We start from the raw sequence: 24582 nt of genomic DNA on the forward strand, positions 1-24582 counted from the left end.
CAACTTTTCAGTGACTGCTTTTAAGGAAAATAATCCCAATACAGCTCTGAGGTCATTGAAAACATGGTGAAGCCTTTACTTGTTACAGGGTGTTTACTGAGAGTGGAAAAACACCAGGCCCAACTTTCCTGGACAGCTGTCCTTTAGAGACTTAGGCCACTAAAATCATGTCTACCTTCCAGGAAGATAAGTCAAATGAGTAGACAGCATTTAAGGCCTGGAATACTAAGGTATTGAATTGCCCTCCTTACTGTGGTTAAAACTGCAAAAAGGTCAGTTTTTGTGTCTTCATATGAGGATCAGCCCTCTCTAGTTCTCCAGCACCAGGTCCCACCCAATGTCCCTGTTAGCCCTGGTTATTGCAGCGGGCAGCTCAGGGCCAATGCTCCTGCCATCCCTGAGTTAAGCATTTAACAGGTGGGGTTTGCAGTGTCTCTAAGACATCAAGTGGAAAAGTCCAGTGGACTACTGGGTTTGAAGCTCACATGATGATCCTGAGCTGGAGATCAATATTTAGGAGTCATTAGAGTGGTGTGCCCGGTTAGGTGTGTACGGGATGGATGTTCTCCCCGGGAGCCTGCAAGTGTGTAGAGAGAACCCTGCCAAAGGCAGCACCCAAGCCCCAGCCTGTCACAGGCTCTCCTCTGCTGTGTTAGACTACTGCTACTCTTGGCCACGCATCTGCTTCACTCACTCCTTTCAGTCACATTCTGACTCCAGAGCAGGCCTTCACGGGTGTCCTCTGTGTCCTCCCATCTGATCAACAGCCTTCAGCTGGCAGCCTCATTCATCCTTAAGCCAGTTGCTCTGATGTCACACCTGGTACCACATAGAACTTTAGGCTCCTAATCATTGTTGTTTGCTATTCCAGGAACAGTGCCCTCCTTCCCTAGAAGGCATACTGTAACTTCAGGTTCATTTCAAGGACTCTGGCTTCATTTTGCATTCTTAAATGACTATGAAAACTTCTATCATCTCTTTCACTAAATGATCATTTCTGAAACTACATGCATTTTAATTACATGAACTTAACTGTATGTGCAGTGGAGGGGGGAGAAAAAGAGGGGCTTTGGGAGAGAGGGAGATAGAGAAAGATAGATAGGAAGGGAGAGGGAGAAAGATAGATAAAGATAGATTGGGGTGGGGAATAACCCGGAACATCAACTTTCCACTCAATGAGTATAAGCCCTGAAGTAGACATGAATGGGTAACTTAAATCTGCCATCCCTTCATTCCTCTAAGGCCAACATTGAAAGATAAGCATTTTGCAGACAGCCTATAGATGAAAGCCACTAGACTTCATCTGAGGTTCAACTAAAGAAAAATATATTTGCTCCCACACAGGCATAGGGGGACATCACATCTTCCAAAGTGATGTTCAAGGGTAATGTGATTTTCACCTTATTCCCTAACTTTGGAAACTAACCTTGCATAATTCCAGCCAATTACCAGTCCCCACTCTGGCAGGCATACAATTCCACTGCTCCTCCATGAACATGCTTTATTATATCATGCTTTATAAAGATCTACTACTATAGAGTAGAGTTTCCATATATACGATGTGGTAAAATAAGAGTACACTCTGAGGTGCTAGGGTGCTGGCAGCCATATAGCTGTAGGAAGTAACCAACCACCTGGCAGATGGCAAGTTCTGACAATTTGGGGGGAATTTCAACTGATGGGCCTGTTTTTAAGCTGGAAATAACTCAATAAAGGGAAAAAAAACACTGACTTGTGTTGGGTTCCTGCTGTGCATCAGGCACTGTGATAGCACTCTACATTGTTATTTCTTTGGACCTGCACAGCACCCTGTGGAATTATCGAAGTCTTTGTTTACACTTGAGAAGTCTCAAGCCCAGAGATGTCAACTCTCCAGGCACACTAGTAAGTGGAAACCTGAAACCAAGGATATATCATCAAGAAGTCCTTGCCCTTTTTGTTCTAAACTGTAGAAAGAGAGTTTGACTCACAGATATCAGAAACAAAGAGGCAGTTACCTGGGCCAGCCACCTCAGAACTGAGCTGCAGACATTCTAAGTGGGAGTGGGGAGGAGTATGCAAAAAGCCACAAGCCCATTCTGAAATTCTAATTCTGGTCCTGCGCCAGAGCTTGGGGAACTGTGTTCTGTGACTATTGGGCATGAGCTATGTTTTCCTTCCTATATGGGACAGTAACTATGTGCACAACAAATGCAAGTTAATGTCCTATTAAAAGAGAGTCCTACTTTCAGGGAGAAGAAAGGTTTCCGACTGAGAGAGAAAAAAAAATCACAGTAAAAGTGAAGCCAGGAAATGTGGGGAGGCAGAACACTGCCATCACCAAGATCTCAGGAGGCAAGTATAAAGGGGAGGAGTTGGCTGTGGAGGGAGCCAGTGCAGAGAACAGCAAGGCTGCCCACCTGTAGTTCCATGGACCACATAGGCATAGACAATGAGCATGAGGCAGTAACCATAATGGACTGAAGATAAGAGACCCCACCAGAATGTTCTGAACAAGCTGTCAGGACTCTTGTGTAACTCTAGGAAGGAGCAACCGCCTCCAAAGATGGCATGTTTTGGACATCTGGTATACTCGTGCGAGTAGGTACACTAAGCCAAATTTAATTTGATGCAGAAAAATTAAATAATGTGATATTTCTTGCAAAAAAACAGAATGACAAAAAGATAGGAGGAAATAGGTATCAGGACTTATAAGTAGAAAGTAGAGAAAGGCAGATTTCACCTTAATATAAGAAAGCATTTTTTGATCAACAACTACATGATGATAAAATGGACCCCTCAAGAGAAAGCAAATTCTTTATCCCTGGAGATTTTCAAGCTAAGCAGATCCCCTACTTCAGGGATGTCACAGAGCAGATTGCAACATGGGCTACAAGGTTGGATTAGATCATTTTTATATTAAAAAACTCTGAGATTCTGTGAGTCAATGAATGAAACAGTGACTACCTATACTAATAATTAATAAAAATATACTGTTATTAATAACTGATAACCATGTTAGATTAAAGACACATGGCAAGTCAAACTCCAGGCTTGTACCTAAACCCAGAGTTACTTTATCATCTAGTTCTCAGGGTTTCTCAGGGTCTCTGTCCATCACCCCAACCTATGTGGCAGCAAAACCTTTAAAAATCCAAAAGAGTGGTCCCGTGCCTACAAGGAAATACAGTTCCTTTTATGTTTCCTGCAAGATCATACTAATAATTGTCCTTGAATAAATCTCTGTAGATTATTTCCTTTATCATTTAACCAAGTATATCAATTACTGCCTAGAATACACTTTGTTTATGCATTTTCAGACAATAAAATGAATACCGTTGATGAATGTACTTAACCACTTTGTTCTACTTTGCAGACTAGTTGGTTTTTGTTTGGCTGGTACAGTATCCTTTAAAAATTGTTTCCAAATACTTTTAGAGAACATATGTCTAGCTCTTGTTAGTCACAGATCTCATCCTGCCTAATTGCATTATGTCGGCTGCTTCATACTTCATGTCACATACCAGTTCCTATAGATCTGCCCTTGTCAGTCTTCTAAGACAATCAACAAAGAAGAGCCATTTATTCTCAATGGGTTTATATAGTGTCAAACACAAACCATTGTTCCTCATTATTTGCCTGGTTTGTGCCCATGCATTTAGCTAGCACAGACCTAGGAGCAGCATCTTACCCTTTCTCAGTATTTGTACCCTTCTCTCTGCTCCTAACAGATCTCCGTGTACCTTGGGTATCTGTAATAAATACTGTCATACTGAATCAAAAAGTATGTTTTCCATCAAGACAGGACTAAGAACTGGAGATACTTAGGGGGATGGATGGGCACAAAAATGCACACTTAAGTTAAAAATGAATATTAAAATCAATGTTTCAGTCTGGTTTTGAAAATGTAGATGTGTTTAAGCTTGTGGTGACTGTAAAGCATAATATTAGCAATAGGAATGATGATGCATACAGGAAAGTTCTTTCTTACCAGAATGTTTCAAGAGACCATGAGGGATGCAGGACAAAAGTTTGTGTTCTGCAAAGAAACTCCAAGGCCTAGGGTATTGGAGGACCACTGGGTGGCATTTGCTTTCCCAAAAGTTCACAAACTATAGTTACAGCAGCTCCAGATCTCATGCTTCTCTTGTTTTCACCTCTCCACCTAATGCCTAGAACAGTGCTGGGCCCAGTAAGCATCTGAGCACAGTTATCAATTGCTTGATTATAACTGCTAACAATGAAATGCATACAACTTACAAAATGTCCACGAAAGTGGTGAGTCTTACCTTTCAAGTCTCCTGATATCACAAACTGAATAGCAGTTTTGCCTCACATCTTTTTCCAAACATGTAGCTGATGCTCCAGAATCGACTTCCTGGTACAGTCTGCATAAATGAGGGTGAGAATCCCCAGGACGCATCAGAGAAGTAGCCCAGGGTCTCTCTATGTCGTGGTCCCATTGTGCTTCTCTGGTGGCCTGTTGGAAGGACTCTAGCTTGAGACCCAGGCCATCCCCTGCATCTGGGGAGACACTGTCCCTCCAGCTGTCCTCTTGATCCATGCTGGGGCTCTGCTCTGAGTCAGTGCATGTTGCCCTGGTAAATTCTTTGTCTGCCAAGAGCTCAGGTGTCTATTAAAACAAATACTAAGGATTATTAGATCCATGGTACATACTGAACAGAATATAAATATCAGTTCTTTGAAAAAATAATAAGTTTTTATTTTCATGTAATTGTAGAACAGAGCAGTTAAGAGATGGGCTCTTGGATCATCTTCCTTCTGCCAGGATTCCAGCTCCCACTGACCCTAAGCAACACACTTTACCATCTCTAAGCCCCTTAGCTTGGAGCCATTGGAAGCTCTTGGTAAATGTGTTACTTTTTTAATAAAAAATGTTTCAAAACTTAGACAATATGGAAACAGAAGTAACAATGACTCTTTACTCCACTTTCCGATAGGAAATGTATTTTTAAAGTTTCTTTATGTTCAAGATAGATAGCCCATTTTCATAGACTCATTTTCTTTCCCATCATGATGCCCTTTCCTGGGTCTCCTCCTCACTTCTCCAAACATTATTTGATTTTCTTCAACTGTTTACATTCCAATTGGGCCTGTTATGTTCTAATTTTAATGGCCTGCTATGATATGCTAATTCCATTCAATTTTCTATAGAAAAAAACCTGTACTACAGTAGAAAATTATGTATTGCCCATAGTACAACCTCTGGGTTACCTGACTCTAGCTGTATTCATTGATCTGGGCTATTTCATAACTCTGTATAAACATGTTGCTCTTTGTAATCTCTTTTGCCCTGTCTTAATATCTGCCTGTTTCCCCCATTGAATGAATTAGATAAAATCTTTAACAAGTGTTCATTTTATATCTATATGAGAGTTGTGATTTTATCTGAAAATTATCTTTTAGCACTTCCATCCCATGACCTACAACTCTGATGCATTACAGGACATGGACTTTCAAGCCAGACAAGGCTGAGGTGCTGTCTACACCCTCACCTATAACAGAGGTATATTTACTCTGCCTATCAGCCTAGTTGTTTCCTTACCTGTCTGATTCCATCTCCCCACAATGAGATGGAACCCCAAATATGTACTTTTTTAAATTATAAATCATAAACAGTTATCACTCTACTGATATACAATGTACATTATAAAAGGTGTACCAAAAATCAAAATTTTAAATGGATAAGACAAAAAAAATAAATAAATAGGAAAAGCAATTATGTTTTCTCTCTTACTCCTTGAGAGACCTCCAAAATCTCATTTTTACCCACCCCTCTCCTTCCCGCTCATCATTCCCTGTACTCACTCTTCAACAATCCTTCAATATCTTCAAGGCTTCCAGTGGATGGACCTGCTGCTTTTTCACCATCATTTCCCATCCCAGCTACCAATGTTCTCACTTTCTCTTTACTCTACTAAGATTCCATGGTCTGCCCCATAAACACTCCCTTAAAAACAAAGAAAGCCCTGAGCTCCCATCTTCTTGCCCCTCTCTGCCTCCATCATATATTACTATCAGGTGCTGTATTTTAATTCCAATTCTTAATGACACTATGTATATGTGGACTTTGCACCTGCTTCTGAAACAATGACTAATGCCAAATGTATGCATGCAGATGTCAAATGGGCACTCAGGACTTCTAGATCTTTCTCTGCTTCCTTAGTGAATTCATTTCCTTTTCTCTCTACTCTCTAAATTGTTTCTCATTTTCTCTCTCTTCAAGTCTCCAACAACCACCACTTCACCACCTTACCTCTTACTTCATGGTAAGAATGAACATTCAGATAAGAATCCTTCATCTCTCCATAATAAATTCCACTCACTAGCTTGCATCCCTACCCCAACATCCTCCTTCACCAGCCGCCCAATTTCTCTGCTCTTCCAATTAGTGCCTACACTCATTATTTCTGTATCTCCCCCTTTTGCCTGTACCCACTCTAACCAGGCTTCGGTCTCCATCATTTAGTCCCCAAGTGAAATTGCTCTAATCAGGGTCTCTAAAGCCAAAGAACAATTCTCTGTCCTCATTTCACTCTACCTCTCAGCAACATTCAACACAATTGGTCCCTTATCCTTCTTGAGAGTGTCCTTTACTTTACTTAAGTGTGAAGTTCACTCTGAACTCCATCCTTACCTGGTTTTCCTACCACCGCCCAGGCCACTTCTTCTTGGCCCCATTTGCTATCTTATTTCTTTGAACTGGACCTCTCAGTGTTGGAGTGTACCATGGCTTACTTCTCAGCCTTCTTGACTTTTTCTATACTCTTTTCCAAGGTGGTATCATCCATTTCATAGCTCTAAATGGTGTTATTTGCTGACAATTTCTAAATCTCCTTTTTCCAGCCCTGACCTCATGCCAATTCTCCACAAATAACTGCCTACTAGACATCTTCACTGGCTGATCCAAGAGCCCATCTCTTAACTGCTCTGTTCTACAATTACATGAAAATAAAAACTTATTATTTTTTCAGTTTTATATGCTATCAAGAACTATTGCTTCTTCTCCACATACCATAACTGCTCTAAGCACCTCCTAACTTGGTAAGTGGTATCGCCATTCATCCAGTTGTTCAAGCCAAACTTTGTTTTCTTCCCCCATAACCATATCTAAGCCAAAAGTAATCCTATAGGCTCTACATCTCAGATGTACTCTCAATTCAACTACTTCTTACTAACTCTTCAGCTACAACCTGAGTCCAAGCCATAATAATATATACCTAAAAGACTGCTGCCTTACCAGCTCCCGTCCATCTCCACCAGCAATCTGAGTGATCTTTCTAAAGCATATATCAGATGAGAGTATGTTTCTGCTTAACCCCTCACCCTCCCACCACCATTCTCTCCAGTGACTTCCTGTTGCAGCTAGGATGGAATCAGCGCATTACAAAAACCTACAAGGTCCTACAAAATGTGTCCCCAACTGCCTCTACAACTTCTTCTTTCAATCTCATTATTTACTACAGTCCAGTCACCAATTGTTATCTTTTTGTCCATCAAACATCTGGGTCACTCCTATCTTAAAGCCTTTGCCTTCGCTATTCCTTCTGCCTAGAATAACCTTCTTCTAGATGTTTGTATAGCTACTTCTTTCTCATAAGTAGTTTATTTTAGTTATGAACTTACTTATTTCTTTGATCATCAATCTGACCTCTGAAGCAACACGAATGAAAATTCTTTTCCACTTGGCCTCACGTAGGAGGAGAGCTATAGTATGCCCTTCATACCTTACCCCAAGCCCTCCCACCAAGCTCTTCTGGCCTCTCTTGGGTAGAACTATTCTCTAGGACAGAGGACAACTTTTTCTCTGGCATTTCCTAGATATCTCAACAAAAATACATGTACAAAGCCCCTCAGCCTGATCTCTGTGTGTACGAAAATTGACCTCTCACCCAATGCAGCTCTGAGAGGCCATCTCAGCTCCAGAATTCCCTGTGGGATCAGCAGAAGCCCATTGCAGCTGTACCACATTTTTTTCCCTCCTGCCCACCCCTGTTTCCCTCACCCTCCCAGGGGTGTTCCAAGAGCCAGTCCTATAAACTTCCTGCACTCAAATCTCTGCTGCAGAGTCTGTGTCCTGGGAACTCAACAGATGACATTCTAATGGATAATTTTAAGTGCTAATTTAGCTAAGCCACAGTACCCAACTATATGGTCAAACACTAGTCTAGATGTTTCTGTGAATGATTATTTTATGTAAGAGTAATGTTTAAATCAGTAGATTTGTAATAAAGCAGATTACCCTTCATAATGTAGTGGGCCTTATCCAATCATTTGAAGGTTTTAAGAGAAAAAGATTGAAATCTCCAAGAAAGAATGAATACTGACTCCAGACTTATGCTGTAACATCAACACTTTCTGGGTTTCCAGCCTGCCAGCCTGCTCTACAGAATTAAACTGGCCAGCCGCCGCAATCACATGAACCAATTCCTTAAAATTTCTCTCTTCTCTTCTCCTCAACTTCTCAATCTCTCTCTCTCTCACTCTCCATTTTTGTGCACTTGCTATTGGCACACATATGTACATATACACATACACATCTTATTGACTCCATTTCTCTGAAGAACTTAATATAGGCATCAGGGTAAAAACTCTGGATTTTCCTGGTTCCCATGCTCTTTTCTTTGCACTAGGCTACATGTGTCTAATTCATAATTTAGGAGGGTGAATACACATCCTATTCTCCATTTCATTCTCTGAATGGAAATTCTTACCTTTCCTCACTCTGATTTTTGTATCCCCTCTCTGATGCTTGGGCTGCCAGAAAGACTGGCTCTAGAGCTCTCATGGTCAAAATCTAAATACATAACTATCTACAGGAAGATCCAGATGTCAGGAGAAGCAGAAGAAGGGAGGGATAGGAAAAGGCATGGATAGGACTTCATGAACTTGTTACTGACCAATTGAGGTTTGGGGACTAGCTATTTTCCTGCCACAGTGAGAGAAGGTGGCATTGAACCCTACCTAAAGCAAAGGTGGTCTTCTCAGGACCCACCAGACAGGAAGAGGGGTACCTGAACATGAGGCATGTGGAGAGATCAAGGGCACTGTATCTTACCTGCCATCCCTGGTCCATCTCAGGCAGCACACCTGGAGGGGGTCGGCAAAGCAGGAGCGTGACTTCCTGTGAGGCCCCTCGCAATAAATGGAGCACCTCCTACAAGTAACCAAATTCTACAGTTAGATGTGGGGCTGGAATGGCTATGGGGTCTGCTCTTCTGTGTTTCCCACTATCTCCCTAACACTGGCAACTCCACCCTACCTTGATTTGTTTCTCAGGTCCAGAGAACTTTGAAGGATATCACTATGGGCCTGACTTCCCAGACAGAGTATGGGAGTCAAGGCTGCTGGCCTGCAGCTTCAGGGAAGGTAAAGCACTGAGGTTGGGCTGAAAATGGCCAGGGTTTACCCAGGGCCTTTTCATGGCAACATCTGTCAATACTGATACCTTTTCTTCAGAGAGACAATAATTCAAACAAGTGACTTTCCTTCTCAACCTCCCTTTCCACTCAAGCCCCTCATCTCAGGGCCACCAGTCATATAGGTGTCACACTCCAATTTCTGCAGCCTGACCCTCAGCCCTGAGCTCAGCTCAGATCCTTGGAACCCCTCACCTATGGTTCTCAGAGAATCGTTCTTGGATCTGAAGCTGGATTAATGAAGGCATCCCCACCCAAACATACACTGTTCTGGGGATTGTCTACCCCTCCCCATGCTACCCAGAGCCCATCTCCTCCTTTATCCAGGTTGCCCTGTGCTCTGGAGGTGGGCCTGTGCAGGCTACAGTGAGGCTTCCTGTTGGGTTCACCCAATGCCGGCATGGGCAGGTATCAGAGACAAGGAGGAGAAGAAGGTTGGTGTTTGCATACGTTGAGTTGTCACAGGGTGACTGCACCCCCAGCTAATGTCACAGCTCATATCAGTGAGTCTGCTCCATTAAGGATAATTGTTCCTTCCCATATCCCTTTGGACTTGGGAAGGCAGTGGATAACTGTACCCCTGTTCCCTTTATTAATCTCTTTTCAAATGACTTTTCTGCCAACACCCTGACTGATATGTACACTATTTCATGGAGCTTTGTGCTATAAGTATCGAGAAGCATTTCATTCTCTTTTTTTTAACTACATTTTTATCATACACAGTGCAACCAATGCACTGCTATGCATCAAAGGCTGTAAATTTAGTAGAAAAGGGAGAAGAAGGGCAGAAAGGAACCCCATGTAGTCCCTTCAGCCTTCATACCCACCTCCCAGAATGTGAGTTAGGAGATCTTTAGCTAGCACAGAAGCCAGGGTTTTATCTTCAGTTTTATTATGAACCTAATTAGAAGCCAAGCTTAATCTAGGTCAGATATTTAAGAACAAAGATGGAAAATTAAATGTGAGAATGTTCTGCTCTCTCTGTGTGAGCAAAGTCCAAGCTCCAGGTATGATTTTCAAGAGCCCAGAGTATTCCCCGTGGTGTGTGGCCCTGGAAAAAGCATGATTGACATTAGCTTGCACACAAGGCTGCATCATTCATGGCCTCCCACCTGGAAGACGAGGCCTTCTGTGGACCTTCCATTCACAGCCAGGATAATGTCACCAGCTGCAATGGCCCCATTCTCCTCAGCCGGCTGCCCTGGGAAGAGCCGCTTAATTCTCACAAGATCATTCTTGAGGCGGCTGCAGCTCTCTCTCTCCATTTGCACAAAACTGAATCCCAAACCACTAGCATTCTTTTTCAGTTTGACTTCAAACTTAGGACCTGTATTGTGGGATGCAAATGAAACATATCCTTCAGTAGATTACAAGTAAAACTAACCAGACTCAAAATGCAAACTGTCAAGTAGATAAATCGTTTTACATAAAAAGATTTCATTTTGCTAATTTTTATGACGAGTCCATTATACATGTTACAGATCAGTATTGTCCAATATAATGTGAGCTGCAAATACAAACTACATGTGTAATTTCAGTTTTCAAATAGTTACATTTTTAAAGCAAGAAAAAACAGGTAAAATAAATTGAATGATATATTTTATTTAACCCAATATTCTAAAATGTTACCATTTCAACTTGTAATCAATACAAAAATATATTAATGAGATATTTTACACTCATCTCATGAACTAAGTCTTTAGCAATCGAGAATGTGTTTTATCAATTCGGATTGGCCACATTTCAAGTACTTTATAGCCACATGTGACAAATAGTTATCATCTGACAGTGCAATTATAGATAATCAACAAAGTTTATATGTAAAGATATAGTTCATAGACATACATAATATGCCATGGAATTTAGTAAAACTTGTATCCCATATATTCCTAGTACTCCTTTATAACCACAAGCATTTTAATATACTTGGAATTAAATTTTGCATAAGTCAACTATAGAGACAATTACAACCATTTCTATGGAAATGTTTTAGCTGCCTTATTGTTTAGCCATGTAGACTAAAACAGCTGCCTCTGGGCACCCAAGATGGACATAGCCCCAAGGAACTAGGTAGTCTAGCAGCCAAAGAGGCCTCTCAGCCTCCCCTCATTTGCCTTCACCAGCTCAACTGGCAATTAGTCAATAGAGGAGCAGAGCACTGCTTTGTTGAACATTGATTTGAGACAAGAATGAAAGCATCAGAAGCTTTTAGTTTCAAGTGTGTCATATGACCAATTTCATCTTTCCCATATCTGGCCCTTTCAGTCATTTTATAGTCAGTTGCTCAAAGTTCCTCTCAACAGAGGAGCAATGGAAGAGGGCAGACTTGTTTTATGATCACATGTTCCCTTTCCACTTCATCACCCACCATGGCCACCTTGCATTCAACCTGACTGATACCTTCTGGAAAATTTCTATAAAGGGATTGAAACCTGAGTAAGCTCCAAATCATGATATCCTAAGGAAATAAACCTTTTCCTAGCAGGAAACAAAATCACAGGGACATGCAGAGAGGCAACCCATCAGAAGATGTACAACAATGTCTCTATACACTGATTAGGGTTTGCTTTTTTAAGTGATACAAATAACAAGGCTAGTTTCTAAGCATCTCTCTCTCTCAACCTGTTTCATCATTTCTCAGATCTTTTGTTACAAATATCTCTGCTGGAATGTGTCACTTTGGTCGGAAAATGCATGACCCTTTCATTCCAATTTCATTCCCAAATACTTATAACAAATTTTCTAGCAGCTGATCCAAAACCTTCAGAAGGTTTGAGGGCATAATTATGCCTGGTAATCATTTGGAACTATGCATTACTTTTCCAGAAACATATTACATGAGATTGGCTTCTACCACATCAGGAAGCCAGCCGCGTCATGACTGCCACTGCTATCTTTTGAGAACTTAGTGGAAGCCTTCTGCTTTTTCTTTTGAGTTGACAATTCAAAAGCAGCATAGGATGACATGACAATAGTAACATTCAATTCTCTCTCCTCTCACCATCTGTCACTGAGACACAGCTTGCAGGTCTGCCAGGCAAGGCTGTTGCCAAGGAAACAGCCATGCATTCATCTCCCATCCTGTTATTAACAGGACACTGCTGTGCAGTCCTGGGGCCTCTTCTCTCTAAGACCAGTCTTGCAACCTAAAATGATGGGTGGACAAACTCACATTACACTTCATGTGGCACCCAGGAGGATCTATCTTCATTCTGCAAATGATTTTTAATTTTCTAATACTTCCAGTAGCTTCTTCATTTATTTGAATCTCAAATCAAAATCTCTAAGCTAGCCTATTTGTGGGAAACCAGAGCCATGTTTCTGGCTGCCTGTTGGAAAAATTCTCCTGGGGTAATACATGAACTTTTATTTCAGTGTATTCAAGGCCAAATTTATCTTCTTCCCCTTACTCAACCTTACTTTCCCCTCCTCATTCTGCTGAACACACTCTTCTCCATGCATTTACCCTATCAGAACATGGAACCATTCTTCAACTAACCTCCCAGGGACAACACTTGCAATGGTCCAGCTCCCCACCTCCTGTGTTCCAAATACCCATCTGGTTTCTAAGGCTTGAATGTTCTCCATCAGAAATATCTCCCCAGTGATCCCTGTTCTTTTATTCCCTCTCTCGCCAGTTCCCAGCTGGACTGTGGTAAACTTCTTGGCTTGCTGGACCCTACCTCCTCTTCCTGCAGTACACCCTCCTCATGGCTATGCTTAGATTAATCTAAGACATAAATTGAACATGCAACATTCTTGATTAAGATTCTCCAATGTTTCCCATCAGCTTAAGTCTCAGCTCCTAACATGGTATCTCATGCCCATGACAGTCTGTACCCCCTTTCCTTCTGGTTTGATTTCTACCCATCTTCCACACACATTCTGACTCTTGTTACCCAAAGCATGGTTCAAAGCCAGTGGCTAGACATCACTTGGATGCTTTTTAGAAATGCCAAGCTTCCACTCAGAGGACTTGGCCCTGCCAACATCCTTCTGCTGAAATTGTCATTCAGCACTAAGACCATGATCCCAGAGTGCAAATTCCTACCTGTCATTGCTGCCAGCAGGCTGGCCATGTACCTTCTGTAATCATGTTAATTAGCAAAGGTCTAAAGAACAGAGAGTACTAATAAATTATGATTCTGTTCTCAAGATATGTTAACAAAAGTTGCCAATATAAGTAAATCACTGCAAACCAGAAGACTGTTTTGGGAAAGAAGGCAAAATTTGCCAAAAGATGCCCCAAGGATCCTTTCTGTCACTGCCAATTACCAAGAGGGTGCTTCTAGATCTCTGGGGTGTAAGACACTGGGGCAAGTAAAGGCCTCCACCCTCAGGCAGGGGACAGGATACAGAATAGTAACACCCCAATGCTGCCTGGGCACTGCACAAAATAAAGAGTACATAGTGGATAAATGCCTCCAGCTCTTGATGTCTTGAATATCTACCTTATTATAATGGAAGGACTCCCAGGACAGTGTAGCCTGTAATCACACAGTGTAATAGGAATGGTATGAACTGGGTTGGGGCTCACTGTGCAAAAGCAGGTTAGTAAGAAGGCCTGAGAGCAGGTGAGAGCATTGGTTAGTTAGTGCTAGAGCAGAGAGTGTGAGGGGCCAGCCAGAGCCCAGTGGGAGAAGTGGCTTCACTCCATAAGCTCTGTTCAGCTGTGTGATTCTAGAACCTAGGTAAATGACAAATTTTTCAAGGCTATTTATAGGGGTGAGATTTTCTGCTTGGAAACATCTGTCTGCTTTCTCCTGGCTTTTATATCCCCATAGAAAAGTGGTGGTAAAAGGAAGATGCGAAAGAGGAAAAACAGACAAAGAAGAAAGTCCTGTTTTGTTTCCTGCCTACCCACCTCCCACCCAGAGAAAACTACAGCATCAAAGTTGTTCAGGAAAGCTCTGGAATAAGGGAAGCTCCCCAGTTATGGGTTATGTCGCACTCACCTCCCCAGAGCCCTTGAGGCACTGCACAGCCTGCTTGTGGGTGAGGCCACACATACTCACTCCATTCACCTGTAGGAGCCGATCACCTGAGAAAAAGACAAATATCAAGTCCCACGGTTTCTGAGGCTACAGGAAGGACTCTCCTGGAAGGCCCCTGTTCAGTGCCCCTCTGTGCAACCTCAACGAGGGGCAGGAAACAGAGCTATGAGGAGCCCTGCCTGGGCCTGAGTGCCAGCACTGCTCTGAACATCTTCACACACCAGTGACAGAAAAGTCTTTCAATATTGGCTCACAAAGTGATTGAGCCATCCCTGTACCACCTCATCCTTTTTACTGTTTTCCTGTGAAATTGTTTTTGAAAGTTTTTTCCAGTCACTATGGGGTAATATCTAGCTCTAGGATTTTTTTTTTTTTTCAAAAAAGGTCAGGGAGATGTGTTTGATGCCAGGGACATTGGAATTCTAGGGGAACTGAAATAAGATCCTAGGTGCCCTTTTTGGTTCAATTATGACTGTTTGGAAGAACAATATAAATCAGCCCTTCCTTTATAGCAGTAGACATTAGGAAGGGCAGAAAGGAGGCTTACCAGTGTCCTCTCCTGCCAGTAAAATGAGTATCACCAATGCATGCTCTCGCTGCCACGGGAAGCACTACTTCTCTCATGAAGGCCAAACAGCAACACACCTATTTAAAATCTTATATTTTTAAACCACCTTATGGTTACCAGTACCATTACAAACATCTGATTCTCATATGAACCTATCAAGTGGGTAGGCCAGGCTAATTCATTTCCTTTTCCAGGTAAAGAAGCCATGACCTGGTGTGGCAATCATTTGCACAAGTTGTCACAATGGGAGTGGGGCTGCACTTCCCAAGCCAGGGCTCTTGGCACATCACAGAATCCACAATTACCAGCATGACTTCACCCCTCACCCTGAAGGATCTGTCCTTCCTTGGCAGCTGGTCCTCCAGGAACGATGGATTTTATGTAGATCCCTCCATAGAGCACACTTGTGTTAACGCCACCCTGAAAAACACAGTAAAAAACTCACCACCTGTTTGCCCCCTCCTGGAGGGCCTCTCTAACCTCCAACACTAAAAGAGCCCCTATTTGCCAGCCACTCTATCCCATTACCCTATCTCCATGTGACACCATCTTATATATTCACTTATTTGTTGAACTGTATTATCCATGAGCAGTAAAGTTAGGTACTCATAAGAAGTATAACAATATGAGCCGTGTGAGGGAGCTATGCCATATACAGCCCCAGCAATGGCCCATGGCAGGTGCTCAGAAATTGGAGTCACATCAGTGCACCATACTGTCTTTCCATAAGCAGCAACCACTATAGGTAGATACAGCTACGGGCTAGTGCCTGGCACATCCAAAAGCTTGTCCTACATGCTTGTGTTTTGGTTTGCAGACACAAAAATTGAATTAAACTATAGTATTCTGCAACTTAATTTTTCTTAACCTAATAGTTGATCCCAAACATCCCTACAGGCCACTAGATAAAGATCTAAATCTATCTTTTTCTTCTAATTTCTTCATGCATGTATACACACATGTATACAGATTTTTACATCAGTGGTATTATACCATTCTTGTACAGTTTTTTTCCTCCCACCTTCAGGGTCTGCCAGATAGAGATCAGAAACCAAATGCAAAGTGTCCATCCTGAACAGAGGTCTAGCCAACCTGACTTTGTCCTGGCCTTGGAAGTGGGAGCATCAGGCTCCATCATGACTACTCTAAATGACCATGGATTACCCCATTCACCTTTGCTGTGTCTCTGCTGCCCCACCATGCTGCCCTTTCCTTGTTGTCCAGGTAACCTCAGAGTCAGGACCCATCACCCAATTCCAGCCATACTTCTCACCTCAAATTTTTCCTGTGTCTTTCAGTTTGTTTTTGAACTCTTATCCCCCACTAATGCCCCCACCAACTTTCTCAATTTGCCTACTTCCCATGTGCTGCTTGTACCAATGAACACATTATCAAAGATTGCATGTGAGTGGAATGCCCACCAAGGCTCCAGATGAACATTTTTTCAACTGTTTACTCCAAGCTCACCTAATAACACTTACAGTTATACTGAATCCAAATGTCCCATCTTCTTTAGCCAGTTCCACAAAGTAGATCCCACCGGCATTGGCTTCTGAAGATGATGGAAGACAAGAAGAACCAGCACCCTGCCCCAAACAAACAAAAATAAAGAAAACATAAGGGCACTTGCCCTGCCTAAGCAGATGGTACCCCTTAGCTCTCACCTATTCTCGGAAGCTGGCAGCATTACACACCAAAAGGGGCATGAGCCTCAGAGCTGGGCCAACAGGAAATTAGTTCACAATTTTATCAGCTCCTCCCTATATGACACTAGACCAGTTTCTTGGTCTCTCTCTTCTTGGTTTCCCAATCCACAGAACTGGAATGAGAGATCCTCTTCTAACTGTGACTGTGAATGATGCCCAGCACATAGCAGGGGCTCAATAAATGTAGGTCTCTTTCTGTTTTTACTCAGGATGCAAATGTTACTACAAGAAGTCATCCAGGCACTTCCTAGTAGCTTCACACATGACACCAGACAAGTGATGGCATGCTGGATATCAGACACACAGCAGCTTCTTGAGCAAAAGAAAGCCTTGGGAAGACTCTAGAAACAATAGCTGCATTGGGTCTCTACTTTACAGTGGTTGAATGCATGAGGGAAGGACAGAAGGACAGAGATACATGCCAAGCATTTTGGTCAGCACAGTGACAATAGACATATATTTTTTATCCATTCATCTAATCATACTACATTAATTGAGCACCTATTACATGCCAGATACTGCAAGTCGCCAAGGAGATGGCAGTGATGAAACTGACCTGCTGTCTAATAATGAACTACTGTCTAGTGGGGGAGAGATTTTTAATGAACTATGCCCATAAGATGGGTCACAGACACTCTCATTCTTTTGTCCTATCTGTCCCCTTTGCTTAGCTGCTTCTTGGCCCATCATGTTGGAAAACACAATTAATAGATAGGAAACTAAACAAGCTAAAGTAAGCTAACAAATAATCGATTCAACAGAAAAGGTTTCAAAAAGGTTGGTAATGTAACAGAAGAAAAAATTATCCCAGAGACACTCTACACCCCACGGTCTGGCAAGGTGTTTTGTCTAAATTTTAAAATTCAAAGAGTAAAGCAACCACTGAGGCTGAGGTCCAAAGTGAGAGTGTATAAACTCAACTATGCCACAGAAGATTCTCTGCCTACAAAACTTGCCATGTGACCCAGAAGAGGCTGGACTGTACAGGTTCAACCATGGCCTTAGTGCACCATTGCTCTCAACTGCCCACCAAACATCAGCTTGCAAGTTTGCAGCCCCAGAGGCCCCAACCTGAAGTCCTCTTGGCCTTACTACCTGCAAAAAAGGCCTTCCAAAGTGTAGCCCCAGGATGAAGTTTTCCACTCTGGAGTACCCCACCTCAGATTCAAATCCCAGTTCTGCCACTTACTCTCTGAGAGACCATGGGCATTTTCCTTTCCTCTCTTTGTCTCAGGTACTGCACTTATAAAAAGATTGATGATAGTAATTATCTCAGGCTTGTCACAAAGCACATGTGAGATAACATATCCAAGTTCCAGGACTCTGGTTAAGCACTCAATAAATGTCCACTGTTAATCTTGTTTTCTCGTTAACCTTCCATCTGTCTCTTCATGAGACACATCATCCAGGTGAGCACCAAATGCATTTAGGAAGGAATTAACATTCTTAGACCCTACTGTGAGCCAGATCCTGGGCCCTTTTGTCTCCACAGGTTTGTGGACAGGCATCACTATCTCTATCATAAAAGATAAAATTGAAATTGTGAGAGGTGGGGTAACTTGCCCGTGTGAACCAGTCCCAGCAAGAAAGAAAAGGCACACATACTCAACTTGGGTAATGGAGAAGCACTCATATGAAGCCTATCTTCAAAGGTATTGGCAACATTTAGAGAAACTAATAAGGAGAGTTAAGCACCTTGGGCTGGAACAGTGGGTACTGTTCTTTCTCTGAGCCTGATGAGCAATGGAGGGAATAGCTGATGGAACTTAGAGAGCAGTTCTATGGCAAAGAGGAGCATGCTCTTCAGTAATGGGCCATAGCCAACCTGAGCACAGGAAGAGTTATTAGCCTGCCCTCACTCAACCCCCAACAGCCGGCTTCTACTAAACATGAAATAATTACATATAATATTTTTTTACTTAAGGAATACTGTGCCAAGAATGGAGCACAGACATATGTCACACACACACACACACACACACACACACACACACACACAAATTATATATAATTTGTATAACTTTTATATATATTTAAATTTAAAAAATTTATATATAGCCCCCTCCCCCATTCTTGGCACAGAGTTTTTTAAACCCTTATAATTTTCTAAGTGATGTGAGAGTAGGAGCATCTGTTGTTCTAATATTTGGTGTTTGACCCTGATTCCTGATACACAGTTCTTAAATCTCTTGGATTTTCTTGGGTGATAGACATGTCTTTTGTTCTAAAGAAATAACTCTCAGTGGGCTCCTAGATAGCTTTGGGATGGTAGCTGATCACCAGAAAGACCAAGCCATGATTATAAGCTTGGAATTTTCCACCCTACCCCAGTCCCTATCCTCTGGGGAGGGGAGAGGAGCTGGAGATTGAGTTAATAATGATCTATCATGCCAATGTAATAATACCTCCATAAAAATTCTGAAAATATGAGGTTCAGAGAACTTCTGGATTGATGACCACATCTATGTGCCAAGAGGATGCCACACACAACTCCATAGGGACAGATGATTTTGCTCACATGACCCTTCCAGACGTCACCCTATGCATCTCTTCATCTGGCTATTCACTTGTACCCTTTAAAACATCTCGTAATAAATTGGCAATAGCAAGTAAACTATTTTCCTGGGTTCTGTGAGCTGCTCCAGGAAATTATCAAACCTAAGGAGGACGTTGTAGGAACCTCAATTTATAGCCAAGTCATACAGAAGTGTGGGCAACTACTTTTGATTGGTGTCTGAAGTGGGGCAGTCTTGTGGGACTGAGTCCTTAACCCATGGGATCTGGCACTAACTCCAGTCAGTAAGTATCAGAACTGCTTGTTATGGAAATCCCACACATCTGATGTCAAAACTGTTGTGAGTGGCATAAGAGTGTGAGAGTAAAGGAAAGCAAGGAGTTTTTCAGGCACAGGTCTTCTCCTGGGAGGAGCCAACCAGAAGACAGAGAGTGACATAGTCCATGAATATCAGCTTTATGGAACCCAGAGCAGAAAGAAGAAAGGTCTGGAGTTGAGGAAGAACACCCCACCCAGTGTGCAAGGAGACAGAGCTGGAGGGTGGCAGCTCTGGGGCTGAAGCAAATAGTTCTCTGTACACCAAAACCAGCCTTGTCTTCATCCTCCCATGTGGTTGTCAAGAACAAGGCCACTGAGTTACAGCTTGAGGACCAACTAGAGGCCAAGAATATGAGATATCAGATTGTCCATGTACTGCTCTTCGCAGCAACCAATGTTATTACTACTAACAATTGTAATTAGTGACTAAGGACACAGGAGGCTCAAACACTGAGCTCTGTGGTCCAGGCACTATGCTAGGAGCTTTGGCTTTTCCCCTTATATTCTTCTCAACAACAGTGTAGGCATTTATTTCCATTTTGCAAATCAGAAAGCTAAGGCCAGAGGAGTTAATTAATCTCTATCTACCTGACATAGCAAATAAAAAGAAAAGAGAGACTGGAGCTAGAGCTTTTGGGCTCCACAGCCTGTTCTCTTTCCTCCAAAAATCTAGAAAGCAAACTGTGGGGACAATTACCTTTAATGGGAGAATGGACAGCTGAGGCCTCTGCCTGGACAGTAAGCTCTGAGTCTGAGTCATCTCTAGTTCTTCAATATTTCTCTCCTGGTCTTGTGTGTATGATAAAAAACTTCCCTGGTGCCTATTGCTCAGGTTGTCTGTAGAGAAGACCCCAGAACTGGCCATGTTATTCTTCCCCTCTCTTGAGGTATTTCCACAAATACCTATAAAATCAAGCCAAGAATAAGTCAACTGTTTGGAAAGCTGGCATCTCAGTGGCATCTCTTTGTGGCATGCAGCATTTTCCTCCAATGACAGAAAGACCTTTTATAACTACTGGGAACAATATGAATTTAACATCTCATGGAGGACGATGAATTTATAATAAAGGAAGAGAAGATCCTGGATGTGATAAACAGAGCTTTGTGACACAACTATGAAACACAGTAGTAACAGAGAGTTAATAATGCCAGCTCCCTTTTATTACGTTTTTGCCATGCAATGGGCATCACACACACACACACACACACACACACACACACACACACACACACACACACACATGCCTTTCCATCTTTTCAGCCTGTGTACTAGAAAGGTTTTATTCCAGTTCAAATATGAGAAAACAGCATCAAAAGGATTAATTAACTGTCCCAAGATCCCCCAAGCAACATGGTGGTGCTCTTAAAGGCAGCCTCTTCCAGAGACCCTGCCGAGCACTCCTATAATCACCATGCAATCCAAAGTACAACATGTCAGGTCCTTTGGGGGGACTTGATAATAACCAGATGATGGACTCCCTGTGGGTGAAGGTTGGGCCACTGATTCCTAAAAACCCCATGTCTGACCCTCGACCTGGCACAGAACAGAAAAAAGATCATGAGGTTGAAAATCAAAAGGTAAAACCTCGGGCAAGGTACTTAATTCTGGACCTCAATTTCCTTATACCCTAAAACAGATAATGTCAGCTAACTTGTAAGGTTGGTGAGGCTTAGAGGTTATATATAGAGATTTCATATATGGAGAGAAATAAGGAAAAATTATAAATTAGTACATGGTAGAACCTCAATAAATGTATGTTAATATTAGCTGCTCCACAAATGTATGTGGGAAGAAGGCATATTAGCCTCAATAAATGTATGTTAATATTAGCTGCTCCACAAATGTATGTGGGAAGAAGGCATACTAGTTAAATTTTCTTTAGATCTGAATATAAAAACATACTATTTTCAATACAGACTCATTAGCACGCAGGGAAGTACCCAAACCCGCATGTTGAGTGAACTTAGTTTACTGAATTAGATTTGAAGCTATTCAAACCTAAATGTATTCAGTAGAGAAAGGTAGGGCCACCAATCTGTAATGCCTTATTCCTGGCCATTTCATTCACAGATTCTGCTGCCACAGTCCTTCTGCCAATGTTTTAAGCATCTGTTCCTTTTTTTCCACACCTTCCATGAGAAACTGATTGAATTAAAAAGTCAAGCTGTGCAACTTGTGTCCTTGGAAATACAAGCTAGGAGACCTTCTGTGGGTAATTAAAACTCACTCTATTGTACACAGTGATGGCTGCTCATGATAGGAATGTTATATCTTGTCCCTGACCTCCAATCTATACCACCTGCCCCAACAGCAGCCTAAACAGGTAGAAATTCATGGCAGTCGAGCCTCTGTTCATGATGACCCATTCAGCCTTGCTGTGGAAAGGTCTTCCTCCAGCAGTGGTGGCAGCTGTGTAAAGAACCCCAGTTGTGAAGAGGTGACATTACCAACCAGTGACTGGGAACCTGTGGTGAGAGGACATGTAATCCACAGGTATTGTGGTTATAGGCATTGTCTAAAATTCTAATGTGAGACTGTAGTTTGAGTCTTCCAGACTTTAGGTAGCAATTTTTGACACCCACCCATCACAGCAATCCATCCTTGAACAATACAATTGATCCCAGCTCAGCTGCATTATGTTTCCTGACAAAAAAAAGGATGATGTGATTACTCCTTTCAGTTTGACCCCTATGCAAAGTGTGGAGAGAAGAACTAAAACATTGTAGGAAGAACTGTGACAATGCTGGAAAATTTAATAGACACAGTGAGCTGGGGCTGGTGTTGTGGAAGTGCTGAGGCAAGCCCCTTGGTCAGCTCCAACCACAAGATGAATGGCGCATGGCTGAGATCTCAGCTTTGCTACTTCCCATCCCTCATGGCTTCTGGACCAGGAGCAGCTGCAAGACCTGGAAGAGCTATCTGGCGATGGTGTGTAGATGTGCAAAAGTGAAAGAGTTTGCATGGTTTTTGGAGGGTGATGCAAATGGGGTACCTACATTAAGGACTTGGAAAATGCTAACTGGTGTGATGTGAATCATTGCTGTACATAAGGGGAAATTGTACAATGATCCTGGAGTTTGAGGAAGAAACTCATGAACCTGGATTTTCAGGCAGCCTGCTGTTAAATCACAGGATCATGCATTCAAAAAGCAGCAGTGGTCCCAGGTAACTTGGAGGGAAGGGAATATAAACCACCCCCTATTGCCACCATCATTTCCCAAACCCATCCCAAATAATATTATTCTTTGACATAGGCAATTGTTGCTCTCTCATACTTACTTAAAGGATAAATAAAACCATTTAAAAAAAAAAAACATGCCTAGTCTTAACCAACTAAGACAGCATGCTTGCTATACGAATTCAGCTTTAAGAACAGTTCCCAGTTTCCTTCTCACCTGACTGCCACGCCTAAGCCCCAACTATGTAGGATTCTGGAGCAGGCATTTTCAATAAGGACTTTGGTGACAAAAAGAATGTCTTCTCTGTCATGCAAGAAGAGTGAGTGGAGAAACACACAATGGCTGTATCAGCCATGTCTAATAAAGAACTAGGGCAGGCAGCTCTAGCTCAGCAAGACAAAGTAGAACCCATTCTGCCCCAGCAATTGCAGAGCTTATTGATTTTGCCACTTCATCACTTCTTTGCAAGCCACTACCAGTAGGAAAGCAATGCAAAAGACTTTCATGCACTCAAATATCCACTCGTGGTAAAAAATGTATCTCTAAAAATAAATTCTCTCCAGCTTCTGAAAGCATGTGAAGACATACCTTTTGACTGAGAAATGATTAATTCTATGTTGTCAGGAGAATTCTGAATCATTCTAACAGCCATGTCAAACGTGAAGCCCTCCAGACTGATGTGATTCAAGGCTAGTATCTGTCCCCCTGGAAAAATAAAGCATCTCAATAATACCATCAAGGAAATAAGAAAGAGCAGTTCTTTAAAGTTGCATCTCTGGCAGTTTAAAAAGATATACCTGGTTTGATCTTTTTAGCCTTTTCAGCTGGTCCTCCAGGTATAATAGAGGATATAAAGATCCCAGGATCAACTTTTCCCACATCTTCTCCCTCATTAATGACAAAACCTGTAATCCAATGATATTTTGAAAAATGATACTTGATGATTTTGCAGGTCAGAAAGGTTAGGTTATTTGCTTGAGATCACACAACTACCAAGTGGCATCATTGATATTTGTACATAGGTCTTCTGACCCTCATACAGCTCTTTCTACTATGCCGAGACAGATGGAGAAAAGTGGATTGCACTGTTAGCAAGCCCAGCTAAAGGTAGGAACACAGCCCATCGATGTGCACTGGATTTGCTCCAGTAGGTAATCAGAGATAGGAAAGAGATAATTTTCATCATGTACTTTGTCTCCTCGGTGTCTTGTTTCTTATGTGGTTTTAAGGGTCTTCAAATGTTGTAAAGAGTAAGAGGTAAACAAGATTGACTATTCCTCCTCATTTCTAAGAATCTAAATACACTAGAAAAAGGTTGTTACATGATATTAGAGGGGAAAGTCCTTTTCTATCTTATACTCAGATTCTTACAATATGCACTCCAAAACCTAATCAGGCCTAAAAGGAAAACTTTGACCCCAAAGTTCCACTGCTCTTTAGGAATACTTAAAAAAAGGAAAAAGCAGAAATGATCACTGAAAAGGCAGATTGGAAGAGGAGAGGCAGAGAAGGGGGCACAGAAAAGTCAAAAAGGAAGCTGGCACACACTTCCCCTTGGCCTAGAGGGAAAGACTGGGTCTCACCTGCCAGGAACTCTCTTACCAAAACCACGATGTGGATCACGGTTCAGTGTCACATGCACTATTTCTCGATCCAGTTCAGCTGTGAAACTCTTTCTCTTCTTTTGTGACCCTAGAAATCAAAACAGAGCCTCACACTATGTTTTTAACCCAAATTATCTGAGACCTAACACAACAGAGGTGAACGGTACATCATACATGTGCTCAGGCCTGTATTTGCATGTGTGTGCACGTATATACACACACACACAATACTGGGAATGCATCACTGAACACATACTTCTCATGAGCTCACTGGGTCA

General features: G+C 42.1%; 1 protein-coding gene across 1 annotated transcript in view; it reads right to left on the reverse strand.

Annotated features, from left to right (window-relative positions):
- The window catches only part of FRMPD2 (FERM and PDZ domain containing 2), an 84737-nt gene that overhangs the window by 1528 nt on the left and 58627 nt on the right, over positions 1-24582 (reverse strand). The window contains exons 17-27 of the mRNA XM_006916946.1: positions 24303-24381; positions 23498-23605; positions 23289-23405; positions 20218-20423; positions 16463-16567; positions 15308-15401; positions 14375-14460; positions 12421-12565; positions 10532-10746; positions 9059-9157; positions 4269-4612 (exon numbers count right to left, since the gene is read on the reverse strand). Of these exons, the coding sequence (XP_006917008.1) occupies positions 4269-4612; positions 9059-9157; positions 10532-10746; positions 12421-12565; positions 14375-14460; positions 15308-15401; positions 16463-16567; positions 20218-20423; positions 23289-23405; positions 23498-23605; positions 24303-24381 (1598 nt within the window). The remainder of the gene's footprint in view (positions 1-4268; positions 4613-9058; positions 9158-10531; positions 10747-12420; positions 12566-14374; positions 14461-15307; positions 15402-16462; positions 16568-20217; positions 20424-23288; positions 23406-23497; positions 23606-24302; positions 24382-24582) is intronic.

Source organism: Pteropus alecto, unplaced genomic scaffold (assembly GCF_000325575.1).
Source record: "Pteropus alecto unplaced genomic scaffold, ASM32557v1 scaffold287, whole genome shotgun sequence".
NCBI lineage: Eukaryota > Metazoa > Chordata > Mammalia > Chiroptera > Pteropodidae > Pteropus > Pteropus alecto.